The sequence below is a fragment of the Perognathus longimembris genome, chromosome 17 (genome assembly GCF_023159225.1).
Source record: "Perognathus longimembris pacificus isolate PPM17 chromosome 17, ASM2315922v1, whole genome shotgun sequence".
In the NCBI taxonomy this organism is placed as follows: Eukaryota; Metazoa; Chordata; class Mammalia; order Rodentia; family Heteromyidae; genus Perognathus; species Perognathus longimembris.
In genome coordinates, this window is record NC_063177.1 from 16,137,769 (window position 1) to 16,162,406 (window position 24,638).

At 43.6% G+C, this 24,638-nt stretch overlaps 2 protein-coding genes and 2 non-coding genes across 7 annotated transcripts in view; 3 read left to right on the forward strand and 1 right to left on the reverse strand.

Annotated features, from left to right (window-relative positions):
• Nucleotides 1–14,845, forward strand: Tsr1 (TSR1 ribosome maturation factor). The gene is made up of 15 exons (XM_048365172.1): nucleotides 1–154; nucleotides 336–439; nucleotides 1,626–1,845; nucleotides 2,319–2,453; nucleotides 3,275–3,699; nucleotides 4,537–4,696; nucleotides 5,139–5,293; nucleotides 5,736–5,932; nucleotides 8,772–8,934; nucleotides 9,595–9,705; nucleotides 10,368–10,500; nucleotides 12,947–13,063; nucleotides 13,988–14,128; nucleotides 14,240–14,314; nucleotides 14,431–14,845. The coding sequence occupies exons 1-15, from the start codon at nucleotides 58–60 to the stop codon at nucleotides 14,607–14,609; spliced, it is 2,412 nt and encodes an 803-aa protein (XP_048221129.1). The 5' UTR covers nucleotides 1–57; the 3' UTR covers nucleotides 14,610–14,845.
• LOC125366609 lies at nucleotides 9,818–9,911 on the forward strand. The gene has a single exon (XR_007213904.1). It is a non-coding gene; the product is annotated as a small nucleolar RNA SNORD91 family (small nucleolar RNA).
• Srr (serine racemase) overlaps nucleotides 10,208–24,638 on the reverse strand; it is a 25,511-nt gene continuing 11,080 nt past the window's right edge. For 3 of the 4 annotated variants that reach the window (XM_048365176.1, XM_048365175.1, XM_048365174.1), the window contains 6 exons: nucleotides 18,636–18,762; nucleotides 18,372–18,475; nucleotides 16,403–16,522; nucleotides 16,213–16,287; nucleotides 15,711–15,920; nucleotides 14,788–15,103 (listed from right to left, as the gene is read on the reverse strand). In XM_048365176.1, coding sequence (XP_048221133.1) covers nucleotides 14,888–15,103; nucleotides 15,711–15,920; nucleotides 16,213–16,287; nucleotides 16,403–16,522; nucleotides 18,372–18,475; nucleotides 18,636–18,762 — 852 coding nt within the window. In that variant the 3' untranslated portion in view covers nucleotides 14,788–14,887. Of the gene's footprint in view, nucleotides 10,417–14,787; nucleotides 15,104–15,710; nucleotides 15,921–16,212; nucleotides 16,288–16,402; nucleotides 16,523–18,371; nucleotides 18,476–18,635; nucleotides 18,763–24,638 lie in introns of those variants that run through there. The other variant, XM_048365177.1, reaches the window with a different exon arrangement.
• On the forward strand, nucleotides 10,635–10,722 carry LOC125366608. Its single transcript, XR_007213903.1, has one exon. It is a non-coding gene; the product is annotated as a small nucleolar RNA SNORD91 family (small nucleolar RNA).

Here is a 24,638-nt window from a genome sequence, read left to right on the forward strand (position 1 = left end):
CGGAAGCATTCCGCTCGCCCCGGAAGTAGTGCCGGCTTGGTGCACGTGAACGGCGGCATGGCGGCTCACCGCTCCGGCCCGCTGAAACAGCAGAATAAGCCTCATAAAGGGGGGCGGCATCGGGGTCGAGGGTCGGCACAGCGAGATGGCAAAGGTGAGGAGACAAGGAAGGTAGAAGGGCTGTTTAACTGATAATAACTGCCTTTCCTTATGCCTGTACTGATGTAGTTAGGCCTGGTCCAGGGCAAAAGGCCTTTGGGGAGGTGGGCATAGAGAGAGGGGCCTCTTTGTTTATCTTCCGATCCAGACACGGTCTTTTCTGGTCTTCTTTCCAGGCCGCGTAGAAATGAAAATCCTGTGCAAGAAGATGAAAAAAGAACTGAGCAGAATAGACCAGAGGCATCGCGCCAGTCAACTCCGAAAGCAGAAGAAGGAGGCGGTGAGAAGAGTGGGGGGTTGGGAAAATGGTGTGGACTAACTGCAATTATACAGGGATGTGACTCTGGGAAGGGCTGCAAATAACCTTAGAATACAAGTTGACGCTACACTATTGGTCTAGATTCTTCTGTCCTTCCCCCCCCCCTCCCTCCCCCTGGTAGATAGTCAGGGCCTAGGGCCTGCGCACTTGACCCTGAGCTCTAGGCTAGCGCCCTACGACTTTGAGCCACAGCTCCACTTCCTTTTCTTGTGTGGTTAATTGGAGATTACAGGGACTTTTCTGCTTTGGCTGGCTTTGAGCCATGATTCTCAAATCTCAGTCTCCTGAGTAGCTAGGGTTACATGTGTGAGCCACCAGTGGCCAGCTGTGGTCTAGATCCTTTTTTTTTTTGGCCAGTCCTGGGGCTTGGGACTCAGGGCCTGAACACTGTCCCTGAGCTGCTTTTTGCTCAAGGCTAGCACTGTACCTTTTGAGCCACAGCACCACTTCTGGCTTTTTCTGTTTATGTGGTGCTGAGGAATCCTACCCAGGGCTTCATGCACACTAGGTTAGCACTCTTACCACTAAGCCATATTCCCAGCCCCAGCCCTAGATTCTTCCCCCCCGGCCAGTCCTGGGCCTTGGACTCAGGGCCTGAGCGCTGTCCCTGGCTTCCTTTTGCTCAAGGCTAGCACTATGCCACTTGAGCCACAGCGCCACTTCTGGCCATTTTCTGTATATGTGGTGCTGGGGAATCGAACCCAGGGCCTCATGTGTACGAGGCAAGCGCTCTTGCCACTAGGCCATATCCCCAGCCCCCCCTAGATTCTTATTAGAGCATTCTTTGCTTAGTCTGAGTGCCTGAAGGCTTCCCCCATACTTGGTGGCTTGTTTTAAGGAGGATGCTAATCCGTGCAGCCCCTAGCTGTATTCTTTTTTTTTTTTTTTTTGGCCAGTCCTAGGCCACGCGTGAACTCAGGGCCTGAGCACTGTCCCTGGCTTCTTTTTTGCTCAAGGCTAGCACTCTACCACTTGAGCCACAGCGCCCCTTCTGGCCATTTTCTGTATATGTGGTGCTGAGGAATCGAACCCAGGGCCTCATGTATACGAGACAAGCACTCTTGCCACTAGGCCATATCCCCAGCCCTCCCTAGCTGTATTCTTGAAAATGCTATACTGGAGCAAAATTTTCTGTTTCTTTTCTCAGGTTCTGGCAGAGAAGAGACATTTAGGCAGCAAGGATGGGCCTCCTCATCAGGTGCTGGTGGTGCCCCTGCACACCAGGATTTCCCTGCCTGAGTCCTTGGGACTGCTTCAGGATGGAGACTTGGGAACAGTATGCTTGAATGAATGGGGCAACACTCACAGCTTTATGCTACTGTGCCCACATTTGAAACATCGGTGGTTTTTCACATTTGCAAGGCCAGGTTAGAGCATATAATATTCTCTTCTTAAATTTATTTATTTATGTAATTAATTAATTAATTTTTTTTTTGCCAGTCCTGGGCCTTGGACTCAGGGCCTGAGCACTGTCCCTGGCTTCTTTTTGCTCAAGGCTAGCACTCTGCCACTTGAGTCACAGCGCCACTTCTGGCCATTTTCTGTATATGTGGTGCTGGGGAATCAAACCCAGGGCTTCAAGTATACGAGGCAAGCGCTCTTGCCACTAGGCCATATCCCCAACCCCTTAAATTTGTTTAGTTTACTTCTCTCCCCTCTCCCCTTCCCCCCCCACTTGGTGCTGAGAATCAAACCCAGGGTCTTACACATTCTAGACACATGCCATACTGCTGAGTATAGCCTGGTCTTGAACTGATGACCCTTTTTTCTCAGCCTTCATAGTGCTGGGTAATATTTGCTGAGTATAATGTGCTGTACCTGTTCTGTGTCTTATTTCCAGGGGATCTGCACACTGTGTTAGACATGGCTAAAGTGGCTGATACCATCCTGTTCCTCCTCGATCCACTTGAAGGCTGGGACAGTACTGGGGATTACTGCCTTTCCTGCCTCTTTGCCCAGGGCCTTCCCACCTACAGTGAGTTGGAGTATTAGAGGCCAGGACAGAAAGTGAATTAGTGTTTATTGTGTACCTATAGCTTTTCAGGCACTGTGCTTGGCATTTGGTTCAGGAATATATATGATGGATTGTATTGATGGTGGAGTGCACATGCAGATATTAAGTTTGATAATTTATGAGTGATCAGTTAAGGTGCCATTTTATTTCTTTTTTTTTTTTTTGGCCAGTCCTAGGGCTTGGACTCAGGGCCTGAGCACTGTCCCTGGCTTCCTTTTGCTCAAGGCTAGCACTATGCCACTTGAGCCACAGCGCCACTTCTGGCCATTTTCTATATATGTGGTGCTGGGGAATTGAACCCAGGGCCTCATGTATACGAGGCAAGCACTCTTGCCACTAGGCCATATCCCCAGCCCCTATTTCTGAGTTGACATTTGATAAGAAGAATGTAAAGTTTTGTTGTGACATTTTTCTTTTTTTTTTCTTGTTAGTCCTTGGGTTTGAAACTGGGCTTGGACTTTTTTTGCTCAAGGCCAGTACTCTATCACTTGGCCATAGCTTCACTTCTGACTTTATTTGGTGATTAATTGGAGATAAGAGTTTCATGGGTTTCCTCCCGACTGGCTTTGAAGTGCTGTCCTCAGATCTCAGCCTCCTGAGTAGTTAGGATTACAGGCATGAGCCACCAGTGCCAGCATCATTGTGACATTTCTTTAGGGTGGCTGAAGGTTGACTTTCTCAGTGATCTCTGGGATCACAATAGAACTGTTGGCTTGTTTGAACTGCAAGAGGATTTTCATGTAATGAGGCAATAATTACAACACCCTCTCTTTTGCTTTCAGCACTAGCTGTCCGAGGGGTTTCTAGCCTCCCACTGAAGAAACAAATAGATGCCAAAAAGAAGTTAAATAAAGTAGTAGAGAAGCGCTTTCCTGATGACAAACTCCTCTTGTTAGACACCCAACAGGAGGCAGGCATGCTACTTAGACATTTGGCTAACCAAAAGCAACGGCATCTTGCTTTTCGAGATCGGCGAGCCTACCTGTTTGCCCATGCTGCTGATTTTATGCCTAGTGAAGAGAATAACTCTATGGGCACCTTGAAAATCTCAGGTTATGTTCGTGGGAGGACTCTGAATGTAAATAGCTTGCTGCATATTGTTGGACATGGAGACTTCCAAATGAAACAGATAGATGCTCCCATGGATCCTTTCCCCCTAAATACTAGAGTGATCAAGACCCAGAAGGACTCAAGCATGGCAATGGAGGTGAGATTGATGCTTTTGCGTTTTTGTTTTTCTCCTTCCCTTTCAATGCTGGAGATCAAACCTAGGACCTCATGAATGCTAGACAACCATTTTCTCACTCGACTTGTGTTAAGGATTTATGTACAAGTTGGCACAAGATGGAAATTTAAATCCAGACAAGGTACTCTACATACCAGTGAGGAGATAGTTTGAAAAACAAGGCAATAAATAACTACAAGTATGTAGGTAAATTATATTTATCTAGTACTTTCGAGATATCCTACACTACATTGGCTCTGAGTTTATAGGAGGAACACAGCATGTGGTCATTCTCAAAGAACTTAGGAAAAAAGGGCAAATACCAGTGAAGTAAAGGTTTTAAGATAGGTTATAGTTACCATATGGACCTACTACTGTAGAAGCTGAGGAAATAGACTGGCAAATCACAAAAAAAGAAATCAGATAGCTTAATGTGGAATAGGGGCTGGGAATATGGCCTAGTGGCAAGAGTGCTTGCCTTGTTTACATGAAGCCCTGGGTTCGATTCCCCAGCACTACATAAGTAGAAAACGGCCAGAAGTGGCGCTGTGGCTCAAGTGGCAGAGCACTAGCTTTGAGCACAGAGGTTCAGGAATGGTGCCTAGGCCCTGAGTTCAAGCCCCAGGACGCCCCCCCCCCCAAAAAAAAAAAAAGAAAGAAAGTGGCGGAAACAGCTTGATAGGAATGAGAAGTAGTTATAGGGATAAGATTATGAAAGATCAAGAGCTAAGCAGAGGTGTAGAGTTAAAATGCCATTTGAAATGGAAACAGCCATTTGAAAAAATTTGGTTAATGTTTGACTGGCCTTTCGTTTTTCAGATTTGTGCTGTAGATGCTGCAACTAATATGGAGGAAGATCTTAAGGTACTAATGAAGGCAGACCCAGATAGACAGGAATCTTTGCAAGCAGAGGTCATCCCAGATCCAATGGAAGGGGAGCAAACCTGGCCTACTGAGGAGGAACTGAAGGAGGCAGATGGTTGGTAGTGGCAAACATCTTTGTTATTCACCTGATCTGGAATTGTAGATTTTTGTCTAGTTCCTTATATAGCATATCCTATGTAGGGTAGAGTGGGATGAGAATAACATTGGAATTCTGTTACTTCCTATATCCCCAAGTGCTATAGATTGCACAAAGCAAACATTGGACACAACTTTGTTCCATTTCTCAACATTGCATTATTTTATAATAAACAGATAATAAACAACTCTAGATGTACTGAAAGGCTTTATTTATCTGTGTAGGTCTTGCTAGTTGTGGGGCAGTTAGTTACATTTGAAAGTGCTGTACTGACCTGTCTACTAATGTTGTAACACATGTTGACAGTAGTGTCCAGCAACCTGTGGAGGCTAAAAAAGACCCAGGGAAAAGGAGGTGCATAATTTTGGGGGAGGTTTATAACTTGTTTGGGCTTTTACAGATTTTGTGAAACAAAGTTCAAAAGTGGTAAAGAAAGTTCCCAAAGGAACATCCATTTACCAAGCTGAATGGATTTTGGATGAAGGCGATGGCAGTGATGGGGAAGGAGATGAGTATGACATGGAACATGAGAATTTTATGGAGGAAGACTCTCAGGTAAGGAAATGGATCCTTAAACCACTTATATATAGAGCCCAGTACTAGGTGGAATGCAATCTTGACATTGCAGACAGTTTCTTAGTAATAACTGATTACAGGGAATGAGGTTTTAGAGATGAAGATTATTGATTAGAATTAGGTATTCTTGGCTGGGGATATGGCCTAGTGGCAAGAGAGCTTGCCTCGTACACATGAGGCCCTGGGTTCGATTCCCCAGCACCACATATACAGGAAAAAAAAAAAAGCGGCCAGAAGTGGCACTGTGGCTCAAGTGGCAGAGTGCTAGCCTTGAGCAAAAGGAAGCCAGGGACAGTGCTCAGGCCCTGAGTCCAAGGCCCAGGACTGGCCAAAAAAAAAAAGAATTAGGTATTCTTAGCTTACTGGGCTTTGGGGTAGAGATGAATGGGCTTATTGTGAGATAATTGCAGTCCTTTTACAGGTTGAGAGTGCTGAAGAGGAAGATGAAGAGGAATGTGAAACGATGACAACAGGAGAATCTGTGCGTGATGATCTGTATGATGAGAAAGTGGATGAAGAGGCTGAGGAAAAAATGCTGGAGAAATACAAACAAGAAAGACTGCAAGAAATGTTTCCTGATGAAATGGATACCCCCCGTGACGTGGATGCCAGAGTTCGGTTTGTCCACAAATCTCAGTTGAAATAATAAGTTTTTATTTAAAATTATGGTTCAGAACCATGTCATCATAATATAAAGAGAGAAAGACATTGTCCTTATATTCTATTTTGGAAAGGGAAACTAATATATGATCTGTGGAAAAGACTAGTGTTAAAATGACTTTATTTATTTTTGCCAGTCCTGGGGCTTGGATTTAGGGCCTGAACACTGTCCCTGGCTTTTGCTCAAGGTTAGCACTCTGCCACTTGACCCACAGTGCCACTTCTGGCCTTTTTTATATATGTGGTTCTGAGGAATCAAACCCAGGACTTCATGTACACAAGGCAAGCAGCACTTTTGCCGCTAGGCCATATTCCCAGCCCTGACTTAATTTATTTACTTCTTTATAATTACTGGAGCTTGAACTTGGGGTCTGGGTGTTGTTTCTGAGCTTCTTTTGCTCCCATTGAGCCACAGCTCTACTTCCAGCTTGGCCTCTGGAGATGACAAGTGTGGAGTACCATAACTGCCTAGATGTTACAGGACTTGAATGAGGGAGAAATACTAAGGTTAGCAGAAACTTCCTACAGAAGCTAATCGTCAGCTGAAGTATAATGTTTGTGGGTTTGGGAGAGATGTGGTAGGACAGCAAAGTACAGGCATGAAAGATAATCCTGCCTGCTCTGGATAGGAATCTGAAGCCAGAGTTAATGTTGGATGTTACAGTGGTAAAGGCTATTGCCAAAGATTTAGTTTGTCTGGTTAAAGAGCCACTCCCTGTCTGGCACCAGGATGCCACTCTAAATACTTATCCCCAGTGAGAAGTTTGGTTCTGAAATATTTATTACAAGTTGTTTCTAGAGTATGGTCTTTGTTTAAGCTATTTAGTTTTTTTCTGTTTTGAGAAGAGGAAAAGTTTATTTTGATTATGTGTTTAGATTTTTTTTTTTTTTTTTTTGGCCAGTCCTGGAGCTTTGACTCAGGGCCTGAGTACTGCCCTAGCTTCTTTTTGCTTAAGGCTAGCACTCTGCCACTTGAGCCATAGTACCTCTTCTGGCCATTTTCTGTATATGTGGTGCTGGGGAATCCAATCCAGGGCTTCATGTATACGAGGCAAGCACTCTTGTACTAGGCCAGCCCCTGTGATTAGATGTTTTTTTTTTTTTTTTGAGAAATGACAATTAGAATTCCCTTCCATTAGAATTCTCTCTCCATTATTGTCTTGTTTTTTTCCTTTTTTCTTGATGGTCCTGGGGTTTGAGCCTGTTTTCCTGTTTAGTAGGCAGGTGCCCTACCGTTTAAACCACACTCCTGGCCTTTTATCTTTTACAGTTATTTTTCAGGTAAGGTCTCCTGTTTTTGCCTTGGTTGGTCTCTGACAGCAGTCCTACCTATGCCTCTCTCTCTTTTTTTTTTATTGTTATAAGGATGATGTACAGCGGGAGATGGAATTTTATTAACTGATTTTGGTTGGGTTGACCTTAAACCATTTGGCCCACGAGGATTCTTCTGTTCTCCACTTTCAGAGTATCTGGCATTACAGACATTATCTACCATGCCTGATCCTCTTAGGGGTTTTTGTTTTGTGTTTGTGCCAGTCTTGTGGCTTGAACTCAGTGCCTGAGCACTATTTTTGAACTTTTTTGCTCAAGGTTAGTATTCTACCACTTGAGCCACAGTTCCATTTGTGACTTTTTTGGTAATTAGTTGGAGATAAGAATCTCATGGGCTTTCTGGCCCAGACTGGTTTGGAACCCTGATCCTCATATCAACCTCCTGAGTAGATAGGATTACAGGTATAGACTACTGGCACCTGACTCTTGTTTTTTGAGACCGGTCATGGCTCTGTAGCTCAAGCTGTACTGGTAGTTTCTATCTGTCACTGTCAGAACTCTGAGTGCTAGGGTTACATATAGAGAGAGAGAAAAAGAGAAATATACATACACATATATATATATAAATTTTTTTGCCAGTTGTGGGGCTTGAACTCTGGGCCTGGGCGCTGTCGCTGAGCTCTTCAGCTCAAGGCTAGCGCTCTACCACTTGAGTTACAGTGCCACTTCTGGTTTTCTGGTGCTTAATTGGAGATAAGAGTCTCACAGACAGGCTTTTCCTCCCCCGGGCTGGCTTTGAACTGTGATCCTAGGATCTCAGTCCCTTAAGTAGCTAGGATTATAGGTGTGAGCCATTGATGCCCGGCTTTAGTTATATATTGTTTATTTTATTTTTATTTTATTTTATTTTTTTTGGGGGGGGCCAGTCCTGGGGCTTGGACTCAGGGCCTGAGCACTGTCCCTGGCTTCTTTTTGCTCAAGGCTAGCACTCTGCCACTTGAGCCACAGCACCACTTCTGGCCATTTTCTGTATATGTGGTGCTGGGGAATTGAACCCAGGGCCTCATGTATACGACGCAAGCACTCTTGCCACTAGGCCATATCCCCAGCCCTTTAGTTATATATTATGGTGCTCAGGCTTTTTTGTATGTATGGGTAGGTCCTGGCACTTTTTTTTTTTTTTAGCTAGAGCCTTAACTAAGACAGTGGTATTTTTTTCTGCTTGTTTGGTTGGCTGGTTTTGGTGCCTGTCTTTAGGCATTGTCCTTGAGCCTTTCTTGCTCAGGGCTAGCCTCTACCACTTGAACTACAGCTTCACTTCTGGCTTTTTGGTAGTTAATTGAAGATAAGAGTCTCAATGACTTTCTTGCTCTGGCTGGCTTTACACTGAGAGCCTCAGATCTTAGCCTCCTGATTAGCTAGGATTATAGTATAGGCATGAGCCACTGGTGTCTGGCTCCTTAGCTGTTTTAGAGCTAATGTGAATCTTATGTAGTACATATACTTCAAATTTCTTATATTTTAGCTTTCAGAAATACAGAGGCCTCAAGAGTTTCCGGACATCTCCATGGGATCCTAAGGAAAACCTTCCTCAAGATTATGCTCGGATCTTTCAGTTTCAGAACTTCACTAATACTAGGAAACGTATCTTTAAAGAAATTGAAGAAAAAGAAGCTGAAGGAGCTGAGGTATCTTATCTGCCTTCCTGTCCATCCTGTAATTTGTGAGTGCAGTCATGTTGCCTGTTTTATTTCTTTCTTTTGCTCTTTTTTCTTGGGGGGGGGGCGGGTACAAGACTGGGACTTGAACTCTGTATTTGCTGCTTTAGTGGCACCATAACACTTGAGGCACACCCCTAACCCCTAAGAGATGGTTCTTTCTTTTTTTTTTCTATTTTACTTCTCTTGGCTTGAGAATGAGTATCTAATTTAGTTTTGTGCTTTCCTGCAGCTGAATCAGCTGTGTTAACAGAGTTATATCTGAGTAGTTGAAATGTCTGTGAGAGGGAGTCTTTCAGGAAGAAGATTAGTTTTATGTAATCTGAGAGACTAACATTTGGAGAAAAGTTTTGTCATTATTGAGACTTTAAGAGTAATCCTGTGCGCTGGGAATATGGCCTAGTGGCAAGAGTGCTTGACTCCTATACATGAAGCCCTGGGTTCTTCAATTCCCCAACACCACATATATAGAAAAAAAAAATGGCCAGAAGTGGCGCTGTGGCTCAAGCGGCAGAGTGCTAGCCTTGAGCAAAAAGAAGCCAGGGACAGTGTTCAGGCCCTGAGTCCAAGCCCAGGACTTGGGGGGGGGGGGGGGGAAGTAATCCTGTGATCTCTGTTTCCTTCTGGTAGGTTGGCTGGTACGTCACACTTCATGTCTCTGAAGTCCCTGTCTCAGTGGTTGAGTACTTCAAACAAGGAGCACCCTTGATTGCATTTTCTTTGCTCCCTCATGAACAGAAGGTAAATTAGTATCTGTGGGAAATAGTCACAAAAATGTTTCCAACCTATTCATGACATTTTGCTGATTGGGATATGAAGATTATGCCTTTATGATGTAGTGATTAAAGAATCATAGAGAAGTCAATGATGGTTATACCCAACATGTCTGAACCTGTCTGAAGCATCTCAGTGTTGCAGTCTGGTGTGGTTCTGAGACTTCTCCAGGATACCTGTGTTTTTCAGATAAGAATAGCAATAAAAATAAAAGGTATGTTAAGGTTTAGACCTCTTGTCTGTGTGACTGGTTGTGCACATTAGGATAGGGACAACTGCTCCAACTTTTAGTTGGTGGTGTAAGAGTTGAGAAAGAGACTTGAATGAATATGGTTTGAAGGCTGTAGTGGGTCGATGAGTAGAAGGGCACTGATTATTGCAGCAGAGGTTGCTGATTATTGCAGCAGAGGTTGAGCTCTTTTACGTTAGTTGTAGGAAAGTAAACTAACAAGTGCATGAGAACTCTGAGCATACTAATGGCAATTAAAGGGCTAATCTGTGTCATCATCCACACTACCCACTAACCAGTCTTTTCAGGTTTTAGAGTGAATCTGATGTCTGCTTTGCCTTCTTTCAGGTTAGTTTGTTGTATTCCTAGATTAGAAGCTTTTTTCTTACTTGGTCCTCAGATGTCAGTATTGAACATGGTGGTGAGTCGGAGCCCGGGCAACAATGAACCTGTGAAAGCCAAAGAGGAACTGATCTTTCATTGTGGATTTAGGCGTTTCCGAGCCTCACCTTTATTCTCTCAGCACACTTCAGGTCAGCAGTGTGGAAGCCTTTAGGTTCTCCACCATCTTACTTTTCTTTTTGGAGTCTGGGAGTGGTGGAAGGAGGGAAGAATACAAAGTTCCAGGTCTTATATGTCTGGGTTTGAAGTATTTTCGGTACTCTGGCTTAGGAGCCAATGATGTTTTTATGTCTGAACCTGTCTGAGGCATCATAGTGATGTTGCTTCTGTGTGGTACTGAGGCTTCTCTGTCATGAGTACTTGTATCCAAGTAAGTTTTGAATCATTTGGCAGTTTTACATAAAGAGGGGTCCCAAAGTGTGGAAAACATGGTGTCTGGCAGTGAATTAAAGGTTGGTGACTTTTGTGGCTCCCAGTTGAGTAAAGAAGAGATGGTGAGACTGCATTTAGAAGAAGGTGACCGGGGATACTTGTGGCAAAATTAAGTGTACTCCTGTATACTATGAGATAGGTTATCCTCTAATTTGGCCTTTTTTTTTTTTGCCAGTCCTGGGGCTTGGACTCAGGGCCTGAGCACTGTCCCTGGCTTCTTTTTGCTCAAGGCTAGCACTCTGCCACTTGAGCCACAGCGCCACTTCTGGCCATTTTCTGTGTATGTGGTGCTGGGGAATTGAACCCAGGGCCTCATGTATACGAGGCAAGCACTCTTGCCACTAGGCCATATCCCCAGCCCCTAATTTGGCATTTTTGAACATCACCATAGCTCATTTAGCTTCCAGCAATGGGAGGAGGAAGACATGAAGGCATTGTTGGTAGTCTGAATAGTTTTTATTCTCACACCATGCTATCTAAACAAAAGACTTTTTTTTGCCAGTCTTGGGGCTTGAACTCAGGGCCTGAGCACTACACCACTATGTCTGGCTTCCTTTTGCTCAAGGCTAATACTCTACCTACTTCTTGAGCCACAGCTCCACTTCCGGCCTTTTCTGTGTATGTGGTGCTGAGGAATCGAACCCAGGGTTTCATGTGTGCTAGGTGAGGACACTACCACTAGGCCACATTCTCAGCCCAAGAAAAGACTTAAATATTTTTCTTTTCCTCTGGCTTTCGTATTAAGGCCAAGGGTCAACAGACTATAGGTTTTAGGCCAGATTTGTCCAACTTGTTGTTTTTGTAACCCAGATTCATTGGAAGACTGTCATTTTAATTTTCTTTTTTTTTTTTTTTTTTTTTTTGTCGATTGTGGGCTTGAACTCTACTCTGGTCCTGGGTGCTGTCCCTGAGATCTTCAGCTCAAGCTTAGCGCTTTACCACTTGAGCCACAGCACCACTTCTGGTCTTCTGGTGGTTAATTGGAGATAAGAGTCTCACAGACTTTCCTTTCCTGCCCCAGATCCCCAGATCTCTTTGAACCTTGATCCTCAGATCTCAGCCTCCTGAGTAGCTAGTATTACAGATGTGAGCCACTGGTGCCCTGGCTGTTGGTTTATTTAGTTATTTTTCCAGTCCTGGCGCTTGAACTCAGGGCCTGAGCACTGTCGCTAGCTTCTTTTTGCTCAAGGCTAGCACTCTGCCACTTGAGCCACAGCAACACTTCTGGCCTTTTCTTTGTATGAGGAATCGAACCCAGGGCTTCATGTATATGAAGCAAGCACTCTTGCCACTAGGCCATCCATATTCCCAGCCTCTGTTTGTTTATTCTTTACATAGTGTCTCACTGTATATCTCAGGCTGGTCTTTAATTGTAATCCTCCCACCTCTGCCTACTGATTTATTTTTATATATATATATATATTTAAGTCTCCAGGTGTATATATTGTTTGTGGTTGCTTTTGTGTTACAGTGGCTGAGCTAAATAGTGAAACAGCATCTGTGTGGCTTCAAAGCCTAAAATATTTTTTTATATCTAGGCTGAAGCATTGGTCAGTGCCTGTCCAACACAGTATTGTTTTAGCAAAGCATTGATTCCTAAATGAGGTGGGGCTTTCCAATCCTCAAATCTCAATCTCCTGTGTAGCTAGGAATACAGCTGTGAGCCACCAGCACCCTGCTTGAAGAACTTTTTGAACCCTAAATACAGTTGAAGCTCCAATTGATAGCACAAAGTTACATCTTTCAGATGTGTTGAGACAACTTTTTATAAACGTTTTTTCATTACTAAACATTTTTTTCAATTTTGTACTCCAGGCTAGCCTCAAACACATAATTGTCTTGTCTCTAACTTCCAAGTGGTGGGATTACAGGTATACACCACCACACATACTCTGTGAGGTAGGGGAAAAAATTGGGTATTAGTGAAGTAAAGAAATATAAGCTGCTTTTGGTTTAGGAGTTGGCTTTGTACAGATAGTCTTTAAAAAATATTGAGTTGTTGGGAAAGAGCACTTGCCTGCCACGCACAAGGCCCTGGGTTTGATTCTCAACACTAGGGGAAGAGTTAACACTGATATAGCCCTTTCTGGATTATTTATGGTTTCTCAAAATGTTTGTGATTTTTCTTTTTCAATCCTATGGCAGCGGACAAACATAAATTTCAGAGATTCCTAACTGCTGATGCGGCTGTAGTGGTGACAGTGTATGCACCAATCACTTTTCCTCCTGCATCTGTCCTGCTTTTCAAGCAGAAAAGCAATGGTAAGTGTTCACAGTGGTGAATGTGCCTACAGGCCTTTGTAGCATTATCACTGTTTCCTGTGTTTAGATTTGGGAGTCGCCTGGTATGGAAAAGGTTAACAGTGATTTTCAAAATACCTCAGTCTCTGACTCACAGTAGGTCTAAGCTACTGATGACAAACTGGGTGCTGTGTTTATAATAGGTATGGGGAACAGGCTCAGAAGCAGTATCATTTAGTGGTCTTTACTTTTACTGTAGTTTCAGGATATAGCATAGTGCATTGCTTTTTTTTAGCAGTCCTGGGGCTTGAACTCAGGCCCTGAGCACTGTCCCTGACTTCTTTTTTTTTTTGGCCAGTCCTGGGGCTTGGACTTAGGGCCTGAGCATTGTCCCTGGCTTCTTTTTGCTCAACGCTAGCACTCTGCCACTTGTGCCACCGTGCCACTTCTGGCTGTTTTCTGTATATGTGGTGCTGGGGAATTGAACCCAGGGCCTCATGTATACGAGGCAAGCACTCTTGCCACTAGGCCATATTCCCTGCCCCTCTGACTTCTTTTTGCTTAAGGCCAGCATTCTAGCACTTGAGCCACAGCACCACTTCTTTTCTATGTATGTGGTGCTGAGGAATCAAACCCAGAGCTTCATGTATGCGAGACAAGTACTCCACCACTAGGCCATATTCCCAACCTCTCTACAGACTTTTTTTTTTGGCCAGTCCTGGGGCTTGGACTCAGGGCCTGAGCACTGTCCCTGGCTTCCTTTTGCTCAAGGCTAGCACTCTGCCACTTGAGCCACAGCGCCACTTCTGGCCGTTTTCTGTATATGTGGTGCTGGGGAATCGAACCCAGGGCCTCATGTGTACGAGGCAGGCACTGTTGCCATTAGGCCATATCCCCAGCCCCTCTCTACAGACTCTTGAACAGCCTCTTTTCTGTCTCCTGTAGGAATGCACAGCCTCATTGCTACAGGACATCTGTTATCAGTGGATCCAGACAGAATAGTCATCAAGAGAGTTGTTCTAAGTGGTCATCCTTTCAAAATTTTTACAAAGATGGCAGTAGTGCGTTATATGTTCTTCAACAGAGGTAACATGAAGGAGGAAGGATGGGATTTTATTGTGTTTGTGGTGGGAAAGTTGGGTTTACATTTTGTGGGTAAGTGTTTCATCTTGGTGTTCTATGTTTTCCATTCTTAAGAGGATGTGCTGTGGTTTAAACCAGTGGAACTAAGAACAAAGTGGGGCCGCAGGGGACACATCAGGGAGCCTTTAGGTAAGAATGTAAGGTTTGGGACCTAATAGATTTTTCCTGTGCTACTGTTGGAACTGGTGTGTGCTGCTTTTAAATTTTCTACTTCCAATGTTACTGATTTGCCATAATCTTTCTAGGTACCCATGGCCACATGAAGTGCAGTTTTGATGGGAAGCTAAAATCTCAAGACACGGTATTGATGAACCTTTATAAACGGGTATTCCCCAAATGGACTTACGATCCATATGTACCAGAACCTGTGTCTTGGGTGAAGAGTGAGAGTTCTTCAGCAGTGCCAGACGTGGACATAGAGTAATGGGTTCACTGGGATCTGACAACTCCAGTGATGGGAGCATATAGGCTGTGGTCAGGCAGTTTGTCACTGCTGTTTTGGCCTATTTGTCTGCTTCCCTGCTAAAAAATTTATTTTGACCTTCAGTATCTCATGTATGGAAAATTTTCTATTGCTAAATCCAAAAGGCTCATTGAATCTCTCTGAAATTTCTATTTTCCATTAGGGTTCTGAAAATTACGAAGAAAACCTAGGAAACTTCACATATCTGGAGACAGTCCTCTCTCTTCCTTTTGCATAAATTAAACAGAAACAAACTGATAGGGAGCTGGCCTTTCAGCCTCCTTCACCCAAGTTAGGGAGGATAAGTCTACATTTCCACCACTGAGCACAATACAAACATTCTTTACTTCTGGAGACACTGTTTGAAAATTCTGAGAAAGCACAGCAGCTACTCCAACACCAGCAGTAGGTTCAATGAGGAGTTTCATTCTCTCCCATACCAGCTGGGTTGCAAACTGTTGGTAAAGAAGGGAGTAAGGATTAGTGCAACAGGAGAAGGAAAAGGAATCTAGTAGTCTATACATTCTAAAAGCCAGATGAGGATAATACTCAGTCTGAATTTTCTTATCTCTCTCACGTGTTTGTGGTGTATGAGACTGGAGTTTGAATTCAGGATCATGTTTTTGTTTGCCAAATGCCTTACCACGTAAGATATATCTACAGACTCCTAGTCTGAATTTTCTTATTGCTAGGTACAGATAGATAACTTTTTTTTTTTTTTTTTGCCAGTCCTGGGGTTTGGACTCAGGGCCTGAGCACTGTTCCTGGCTTCTTTTTGCTCAAGGTTAGCACTCTGCCACTTGAGCCACAGCGTCACTTCTGGCCGTTTTCTGTATATGTGGTGCTGGGGAATTGAACCCAGGGCCTCATGTATACAAGGCAAGTACTCGTCCCACTGGGCCATATCCCCAGCCCCAGATAGATAACTTTTGACCTAACTCTGCTATGGTTGAAAAGTTTATTACAAACAGGTCATGAAGTCACCTAGTTTTAAGACCCTTTGTGTCAACTGCAATTCATAGAAGTTACCCTATTATTTATGTTTTCCTATTGAAGCCTTACCTTAATTTCTTCCTCCGTGACAGTGAAGACATCATCCACAAGGTCCCTTATGATAGGCCAGGTGTTTAAGCCAATGCTGGATTTGACACCATCTGCTATGGTTTCTGGAGGGTGAAGATTGGGGGTCAGTTCCCCTTTCAGTTTGGATTGATAGCAGTCATCTGCATTCAAGGGTTCAGCAGCATATACCTTCACGTTAGGTTTCAGAGCCTGGAAAGAGGAATATATGTCTGATAGTGGCCTTCAGTTGCTTGGACCACTGGGAAAGGTATACAGTATACACTGGTGTAAGCAGTAGGCTGGTAAAATGGATGTAGGGAAGGACTGAGGGAGCTGTTCCTTGTTTTTTCTGTGCTGTAAGGTTATCACAATGGCAGGCAAAGCGAGCCTTACATCTACAATATCAAGAAATGATGGTAATGATGATGACATATCCTAATGCACTTCGATGTAAATAAATCTGTTTCTAAAGCATGAAGTTCTTGAGAAGCTGTTTTCTCACCTTAATTGTAATTGCAATTCCAGCAGCCATTCCTCCTCCCCCTACAGGTACTACCAGTGCGTCCACCAAGGGAACCTGTGGTAAAAATACAAAGGTCAAATTAGTAAGCAGTTTTGTATTTACATATAAAATAATTGAATTTCTAGACAAACTACCAGCTAAATTGGAAGAGTTAATTAGGTTGTATTACCTGATTCAGTACTTCCAGGGCAATTGTCCCTTGCCCAGCTATCACTGCAGGCTCCTGGTTAGGGTGCACCATGATACCTTCTGTTTCTTCCAGGAGTCTTTTTGTAACCTTTTCTCTGGACTGAAACAATTCATTCATTTAGCTTACTTGACTTGAATTCAATATAGTTCCCAAAGCAATTGATTTAGGTCTTTTTGGGGGGGGGGTGAGTCATGGGGCTTGACCTCTGGACCAGGGTGCTGTCCCTAAGCTATTTTGCTCAAGGCTAGTGTTCTTTTTCTTTTTTGGCCAGTCCTGGAGCTTGAATTCAGGGCCTGAGAGCACTGTCCCTGGCTTCTTTTTGCTCAAGGCTAGCACTCTGCCACTTGAGCCTCAGTGCCACTTCTGGCCATTTTCTATATATGTGGTGCTGGGGAATCAAACCCAGGGCTTCATGTATATGAGGCAAGCACTCATTTTGAGCCACGGCTCCACTACTGATTTTAATGGGGCTTTTCTGCCTGCCTAGATGATCCTCTGATCTTAGCCTCCTGAGTAAAGATTACAGGCATGAGGGACTGGTGCCCAGCATTTGATTTAGCATTTTAACTCTTATTGATACTTTACTATTTTCCACATTTTGTTCAGTGGGGATAATTATAGCAGTAAACAGAACACACTCAAGAGTTATATTCTTTATTTTGTTTTTGTTGGTCCTGGGACTTGAACTGGGGCTTGCTTTATGCTCAAGGCTAGTGAGTTACATTCTTAAGAGTCAGATATAAGTAAATATAGGTATAAGTAAGTAAATGTATGGTATCAAGTACTTGGAGAAAAATGAATTTATCTTACATAGGGTGATCAGGAAGGGCTTTGATAAAATGACAAATTACAGATAGAACAATTGCTATTGATCTATAGAAGAAAATTCCAAGGAAGTGATAGTACTAAGTAGAAAGAATCCAAGGGTGCAGTGGTGTTTTTTGAGGAGCCACTAAAAAGTTAGTGTTTGAGTAATGGTAGGAGATTAAGTTAGGTAGGTAAGAGTTGTGGTTGGCAAGGCAAGTAAATCAGTGCTAGAATGATTGCTTAGTACATACAAGGCCAAGCGTTCCAGCCCAACCAATGAAAGATGCAATTTTAGGCCAGGTACTGATGGCTCAGGAGGCTGAGATCTGAGAATAGAAATAAGTGGATTATGGAAATAATTTTAAAAGATCATTTGCTGCAGGATATAAAAGGGTTGTCATTCCCCTCCCCCCCCCCCAAGGTTTTTGCCAGAGCAACTATCAGTGCTGCCATTTTTTAAGATGAGAAAGACTAGAAACAGGTCACTGGAGAGTAAGAGCAGTTTGGTGCTAGACATTGTCTAAAATGCCTCATAAGACATCCAAATAGCAAAGCTGTTGAATGCAAGTCTGAAAATAAGGGTAGATATGGCTGGAAAAATGCAGGAAACTGATGGTTCACGCCTATAATCCTAGCTACTCAGCCTCCTGAGGATTGAGGTTTGAAGCCAGCCTAGTAAAAATCTGAGAGACTTGTATCTTGAGGTGACCAGCAAGAAAAGGTGGCTCAAATGATAGAGTGGCAGCTTTGAGTGAAAAAGCTAATAAGAACAATAGGCCTTGAGTTTAAGCCCTAGTGCTGCCACCAGGAAAAGCAAAGATTTTTTTGTTTTGGCAGTCCTGGGGCCTGAGCACTGTCCCTGGCTTTTTGTTCAAGGCTAGCACTCTACCACTTGAGCCACAGTGCCACTTGTAGCTTTTTCTATATATGTGGTTGCTCAGGAATTAAACGGCTTCATGCATGCTAGGCAAGCACTCTGCCACTAGGCCACATTCCCAGCCCTGCAAAGATGTTTTTAATAGGCTAAGTAAGTACATCTAAGTTAAGAGAAAAGGTTAGGCAGGTTAACACAGACATGAAGTTAGGAAGAGCAGTTGGTCAAATGAGGTTGTTAAGGTGATAGTGAACACAGCTTTCTTACCTCATCACTCTGTTCACTATATACTATAGAGGCTCCATAGGCTTGTATTGCCAGTTTTTTACAGTTAGGAGCTGTTTGGGGAACCACAATATAAGCAGGAATACCTGAGAAGAGAAAAGTAATTTTTTAGTTAGTACAAGTTTAGGATGAATAGTTAATGTTCATTTTGCTGTAATCACATGAGGATTCCTAGTCCATGAGATACAGGATACTTCACACTCCTCTAATGATCTTACCCAGTACCCTGAGAAATAAGTCAAGTACCTTCCAGATTGGCAGCATAGGTGAGGGCCTGACCATGGTTTCCACTGCTGTGAGTAACAACAGCCTTGGGCTTCCCCTCTAAAGTGGATGAAATTAAGACTCTGATAGCATTAAGGGCACCACGAATCTGGAAAAGAAGGATGTTAAATCTAAGTGTGTATTCTGAGAAAAACATCTGAAGGTTGTTGTAGAAGCAAATAGGGTACACAGTATGCCTGTTGCTCTCAGGCTACTGACCTGTACAGCATGTTATACTAAACTACTGGAGGCAAAAAGGAACAGTAAAATGAGGTGTTAAAGGTAAATGAAAAACAAAACTATGCATTTATATAGGATACTTAACAAGTGTAGCTTACAGAACTAGGAATTGCTTTCAGTGGCTAATGAGAATGAGTCAGAAATATTATGAACTAGTTTGTACTTCATAAATACCATACAGCTAAGTTATTACTAAGTTTTGTGTTTTGGTGTTTGTTTTTTGTTGTTGTTGTTGTTCTTGAAAGTATTTTTCTGCCAGGCACTCATGGCTCACACACACAATCCTAGCTACTCAGGAAGCTGAGATCTTAGGATCACAAGTCAAAAATAGTAACTCATTCACACATTGATTGTATAAGGGATTTCTTTGTTTTTTAATTGTAAAGGTGATGGGTTACAGTTAGGTAAATCAGGTAATAAGTACATTTCTTTTTGAACACTGTCATCCTCTCCCTCATTTTCTCCCAGTTTTTTTTTTCCCTCCTGATCTATATAAAGGGTTTCATTGTGACATCCCTATTCATTCATACAATGTAGCCATCAACTGTATCCCTCTACCACTCCTGTATACGTATTTACATCCTCTTAAGAGTGATTTCACAACAGGCTTCATTTTATTTTTATTTTCTGTAAGCATACAAAGCACTCCAACTTTTAGTCTCACCCTCTCCTCCTGTGTAACTTTTTCACTTTATGAACTTTTTACTTTACAAAAATCTTTTAGATGATTGCTGGTGGTTCACACTTACAATACTAGCTACCCAAGAGGCTGAGATAGATTGGAGTTTGAAGGGAGCCTGTGCAAAAAAGTCCTCACTACTCTATATCCAATGAGTAAGCAAAATGCTCAGTTGGAGGGGCAAATTCAAGTGCTAGTGAACAAGCTGAGCAAGCATGTGTTTGAGTTCACCCCAGTACCAGCAAAAATTGAAAACAGTTAAGGAACAGCACCCACTTAGGCCTTGAATTCAAGCTCCAGTACTGGCTGAGTATGTGGGGCAAAAAGCTCAGGTTGGGTGTGTGGCTGTGTGGTTTTTATGGTGGAGTACTGGCCTAACATGAGTAAGGTCCTGGGTTCAAAAACATACAAGCTGGGCTGGGAATATGGCCTAGTGGTAAAGTGTTCGCCTTGTATACATGAAGCCCTGGGTTCGATTTCCCAGCACTACATATACAGAAAACGGCCAGAAGTGGCGCTGTGGCTCAGGTGGTAGACTGCTGGCCTTGAGCAAAAAGAAGCCAGGGACAGTGCTCAGGCCCTGAGTCCAAGCCCAGGACTGGCAAAACAAAACAAAACAAAATACAAGCTTTGAGACTAGTGAGTGGTCAAAGAGTAAATACTTACAGTTAAAGAACGACCAGTTATTGGGTAATAATACCTGCCAGCAACAATGCTGCTTTCTGACGAACAACAACAATGTAGCTTTCTGACGAAAGGCTGTATGCACACAGAACAGGAGCTTAAAGCTCAGGGCATTCATAAAGGAAATGCAAATCAAAACAACTCAGATTCCATCTCACCACAGTTAGACTGGCCAACATTGTGAATTTCAACGTGTATTGGTGGGATGGGGATAGGGAGGAACCCTACTGTGCTGTTGGTGAGAATATACAAATAGAACCACTCTGGACAGCAGTCTGGAGATTCCTCAACAAACTCAACATAGACCTTATGACCCAGCCATACCACTCCTTGGCATCTACCCTGAACATCATAAGCCAGGATATAATAAAGACATCCCCACATCCACGTTCATTGCCACACTATAGTGAAGATATGGAAATAGCCCAGATACCCCACAATAGATGAATGGATCCAAAAAAATGTACCTATACACAATGGAATTTAATACAGACATTAGAAAGATTAATGTCATTTTGCAGGGAAATGGGTGGAACTAAAACAATCATGTTAAGTGAGGTAAGCCAAGCTCAGAGAGACAAATGGTGCATCTTCTCTTTGATATGCGAATAATTAGCTCTAAAATACACTGTGATATGACAAATTATACAGGATCCCAAATACACAGTGAGGCCGAAAGGATACTCTTAGGAGAGAAATAAAGGCATAATGCCCAAGAGCTTCTTCATATTTATATAAAATAATACACATACACATACTGAAACAAACTCCAAGTTATGGAAATGAGAACTCCTTTTTAGTTTTTGATGATTTTGTCTTCTTTATGTATTCAAGAGTACATCTTTGGGGGCTGGGGATATGGCCTAGTGGCAAGAGTGCTTGCTTCGTATACATGAGGCCCCAGGTTCAATTCCCCAGTACCACATATACAGAAAATGGCCAGAAGTGGCGCTGTGGCTCAAGTGGCAGAGTACTAGCCTTGAGCAAAAAGAAGCCAGGGATAGTGCTCAGACCCTGAGTCCAAGGCCCAGGACTGGCAAAAAAAAAAAAAAAAAAAGTACATCTTTGGAAGGGTTGGGAGGAAGGTACAGAACTCAAGGGAAAAGGGGTGAAAAAAGTGCAGCAGTGGGGCTGGAAATGGGGCCTGGTGGTACAGTGCTTGCCTAGCATGCTTGAAGCCCTGGGTTCAATTCCTCAGCAACACATATACTGAAAAAGCTGGAAGTGGCCCTGTGGCTCAAGTGGTAGAGTGCTAGCCTTGAGGAAAAAGAAGCCAGGGACAGTGCCCAGGCCTTGAGTTCAAGCCCCAGAACTGGCAAAAAAAAAAAAAAATGCACCAGTGGAGCCCACTGGACACTGATGAAAAGTGAACTATACAACTCATAGATAGGAGATAAGGAACTGGAAGAGAATGAGAGAAGAGAAGACACTATATGAAAGGGAATGTACTCAATTACCTGACTCATGTATTTGTAATCCCTCTATATCTCTATAATAACAATTAGGTAAATTAATAATTTTTTTTTTTAAGCCAGTCCTGGGGCTTGGACTCAGGGCCTGAGCACTGTCCCTGGCTTCTTGCTCAAGGCTAGTACTCTGCTACTTGAGCCACAGCGCCCCTTCTGGCCATTTTCTGTATATGTGGTGCTGGGGAATCGAACCTAGGGCCTCATGTATATAAGGCAAGCACTCTTGCCACTAGGCCATATCCCCAGCCCGGTAAATTAATAATTAAAAAAAAAAACCTCAGGGGCTGGGAATATGGCCTAGTGGTAGAATGCTTGTCTTGTATACATGAAGCCCTGAGTTCAATTCCTCAGCATCACATATATAGAAAAAGCCAGAAGTGGCACTGTGGCTCAAGTGGTAGAGTGCTAGCCCTGGGCAAAAAGAGGCCAAGAACAGTGCTCAGGCCCTGAGTTCAAGGCCCAGGACTGGCAAAAACAAAAAACCCTCAGGCTTGTCTAGCATGCATGAAGCCCTGGGTTTGATTCCTCTGGCAAAAACAAAACAAACATCAGGGCATTGAACTCTGCTCTGAAGACTGGTGTTCTACCACTTGAGCCATGCCTCCACTTCCAGCTACTTGCTGGTTAATTGGAGATTAAGTCTCACAGACTTCTCTGCCCCAGGCTAGCTTTGCACCAAGATCCCTAGATCTCAGCCTTCCGAGTAAGTAGGATTACAGGTGTGAGCTACTAGTGTTTGCCTTGAAAGGATATTTTTAATATATAGTAAATTTTATTTGCCTTGAAAAACAATGCTGGAACTGGTTGAAAATGAAATGAAAATACAACTTGTTGTCCAAAAAGAAATATACTAATTACCAGACATATGTAACTGTAACCCCTCCATATATCACCTTTACTTTGTCATTGTTATTATTATTATTATTAATATTATTTTGCCAGTCTTGGGGCTTGAACTCAGGGCCTAGGCACTGTCCCTGGCTTCTTTTTCCTCAAGGCTAGCACTCTGCCACTTGAGCCACAGCATCACTTCAGGCTTTTTATGTGGTGCTGAGGAATTGAATGTAGGGCTTCAGGAACGGGAGGTGAGCACTCTACCACTAGGCCACATTCCCAGCCCCTTTATTATTATTTTATTTTATAATTTTTTTTGGGGGGGCGGTCAGTCATGGGGCTTGAATTTTGGGTCTGGGCATTGTCCCTAAGCTCTTCAGCTCAAGGCTAGCATTTTTTTTTTTTTTTTTTTGGCCAGTCCTGGGCCTTGGACTCAGGGCCTGAGCACTGTCCCTGGCTTCTTCCCGCTCAAGGCTAGCACTCTGCCACTTGAGCCACAGCGCCCCCTCTGGCCGTTTTCCATATATGTGGTGCTGGGGAATCGAACTGAGAGCTTCATGTGTAGGAGGCAAGTACTCTTGCCACTAGGCCATACGCCCAGCCTTCAAGGCGAGCATTTTACCACTTGAGCCACAGTGCCACTTCTGGTTTTCTGGTGGTTAATTGGAGATAAGAGTCTCATGGACTTTCCTGTCCAGACTGGCTTTGAACCAAGATCCTCAGATCTCAACCTCCTGAGTAGCTAGGATTACAGGCGTGAGCCACCAGTGCCTGGTTCTGTATATCACCTTTATAATAACAAATTTTTTTTTTTTTTTTTTGGCCAGTCCTGGGCCTTGGACTCAGGGCCTGAGCGCTGTCCCTGGCTTCTTCCCGCTCAAGGCTAGCACTCTGCCACCTGAGCCACAGCGCCACTTCTGGCCGTTTTCCATATATGTGGTGCTGGGGAAGCGAACAGAGAGCTTCATGTGTAGGAGGCAAGCGCTCTTGCCACTAGGCCATATTCCCAGCCCTATAATAACAATTTTTTTAAAAAATGCAGGAACTGGAGATGTAGCTCAAGTGGTGGAGTGCCAGAACTGAGTGAAAGAGCCCAGGGAGAGCAAAGCCTCAAGTTCAAGTCCTACTACTGTCACACGTGCACACGCAAACCACCACCACAACCAAGGAGAACTACAAAAACCTTAGCTGGGTGCTCACGCCTGTAATCCTAGCTACTTAGGAGGCTTAGATCTGAGGATCGAGATTCACAGCCAGCCCCAGGAAGGAAAGTCTGTGAGAGTGATACCCAATTAATTCCCAGAAAACTGAAAGTGGTACTGAGGCTCAAGTAGCAGAGAAATACAGCCTTGAGCAAAAATGCTTAGGGACAGTGCCCAGTCCCTGAGTTCAATCCCCATGATTGACAAAAACCAAAAAACTTAGCTGAGCGCCCATCTGTAATCCTAACTACTTACTGTAATCCTAGCTACTCAGGAGTCTGAAATCTGAGGATCACGGTTTGAAGCCATACTTGGCAGGAAACTCTCTGAGACTTTTATCTCTAATTAACCACTCAAAAAACTGGAAGTGGGGCTGGAGATATAGCCTAGTGGCAAGAGTGCCTGCCTCGGATACACGAGGCCCTAGGTTCGATTCCCCAGCACCACATATACAGAAAACGGCCAGAAGCGGCGCTGTGGCTCAAGTGGCAGAGTGCTAGCCTTGAGCGGGAAGAAGCCAGGGACAGTGCTCAGGCCCTGAGTCCAAGGCCCAGGACTGGCCAAAAAAAAAAAAAAAACAAAAACTGGAAGTAGGGGGTGTGGCTCAAGGTGGCAGACCACTAGCCTTGAACAAAAGAGGTCAGGGACAGGGCCCAGGCCATGAGTTCGAGCCTCAGGTCAAGCAAAAAAAAAAAAGTGTATGTGAGGTAAAAAGGAAGTTAGAGTCCTTTTAAAAAGATTTTTCCCCCTGCTATTGGGAATTGAACCCAGCTCCTTAAACACTCTTAACATGTTTCTACCTCTTTTTTTTTGGGCCAGTCCTGGGGCTTGAACTTGGGGCCTGAGCAGTGGCTCTGAGCTTCCTTTTGCTCAAGGC

Bases quoted from the DNA above. Each gene is read 5' to 3' on its own strand.
- Tsr1 (XM_048365172.1), top strand. From the start codon at position 58: ATGGCGGCTCACCGCTCCGGCCCGCTGAAACAGCAGAATAAGCCTCAT. The intron at 440-1,625 runs GTGAGAAGAGTG...TTCTTTTCTCAG, and splicing joins GAAAGCAGAAGAAGGAGGCG to GTTCTGGCAGAGAAGAGACA. The intron at 2,454-3,274 runs GTGAGTTGGAGT...TTTTGCTTTCAG, and splicing joins CCAGGGCCTTCCCACCTACA to CACTAGCTGTCCGAGGGGTT.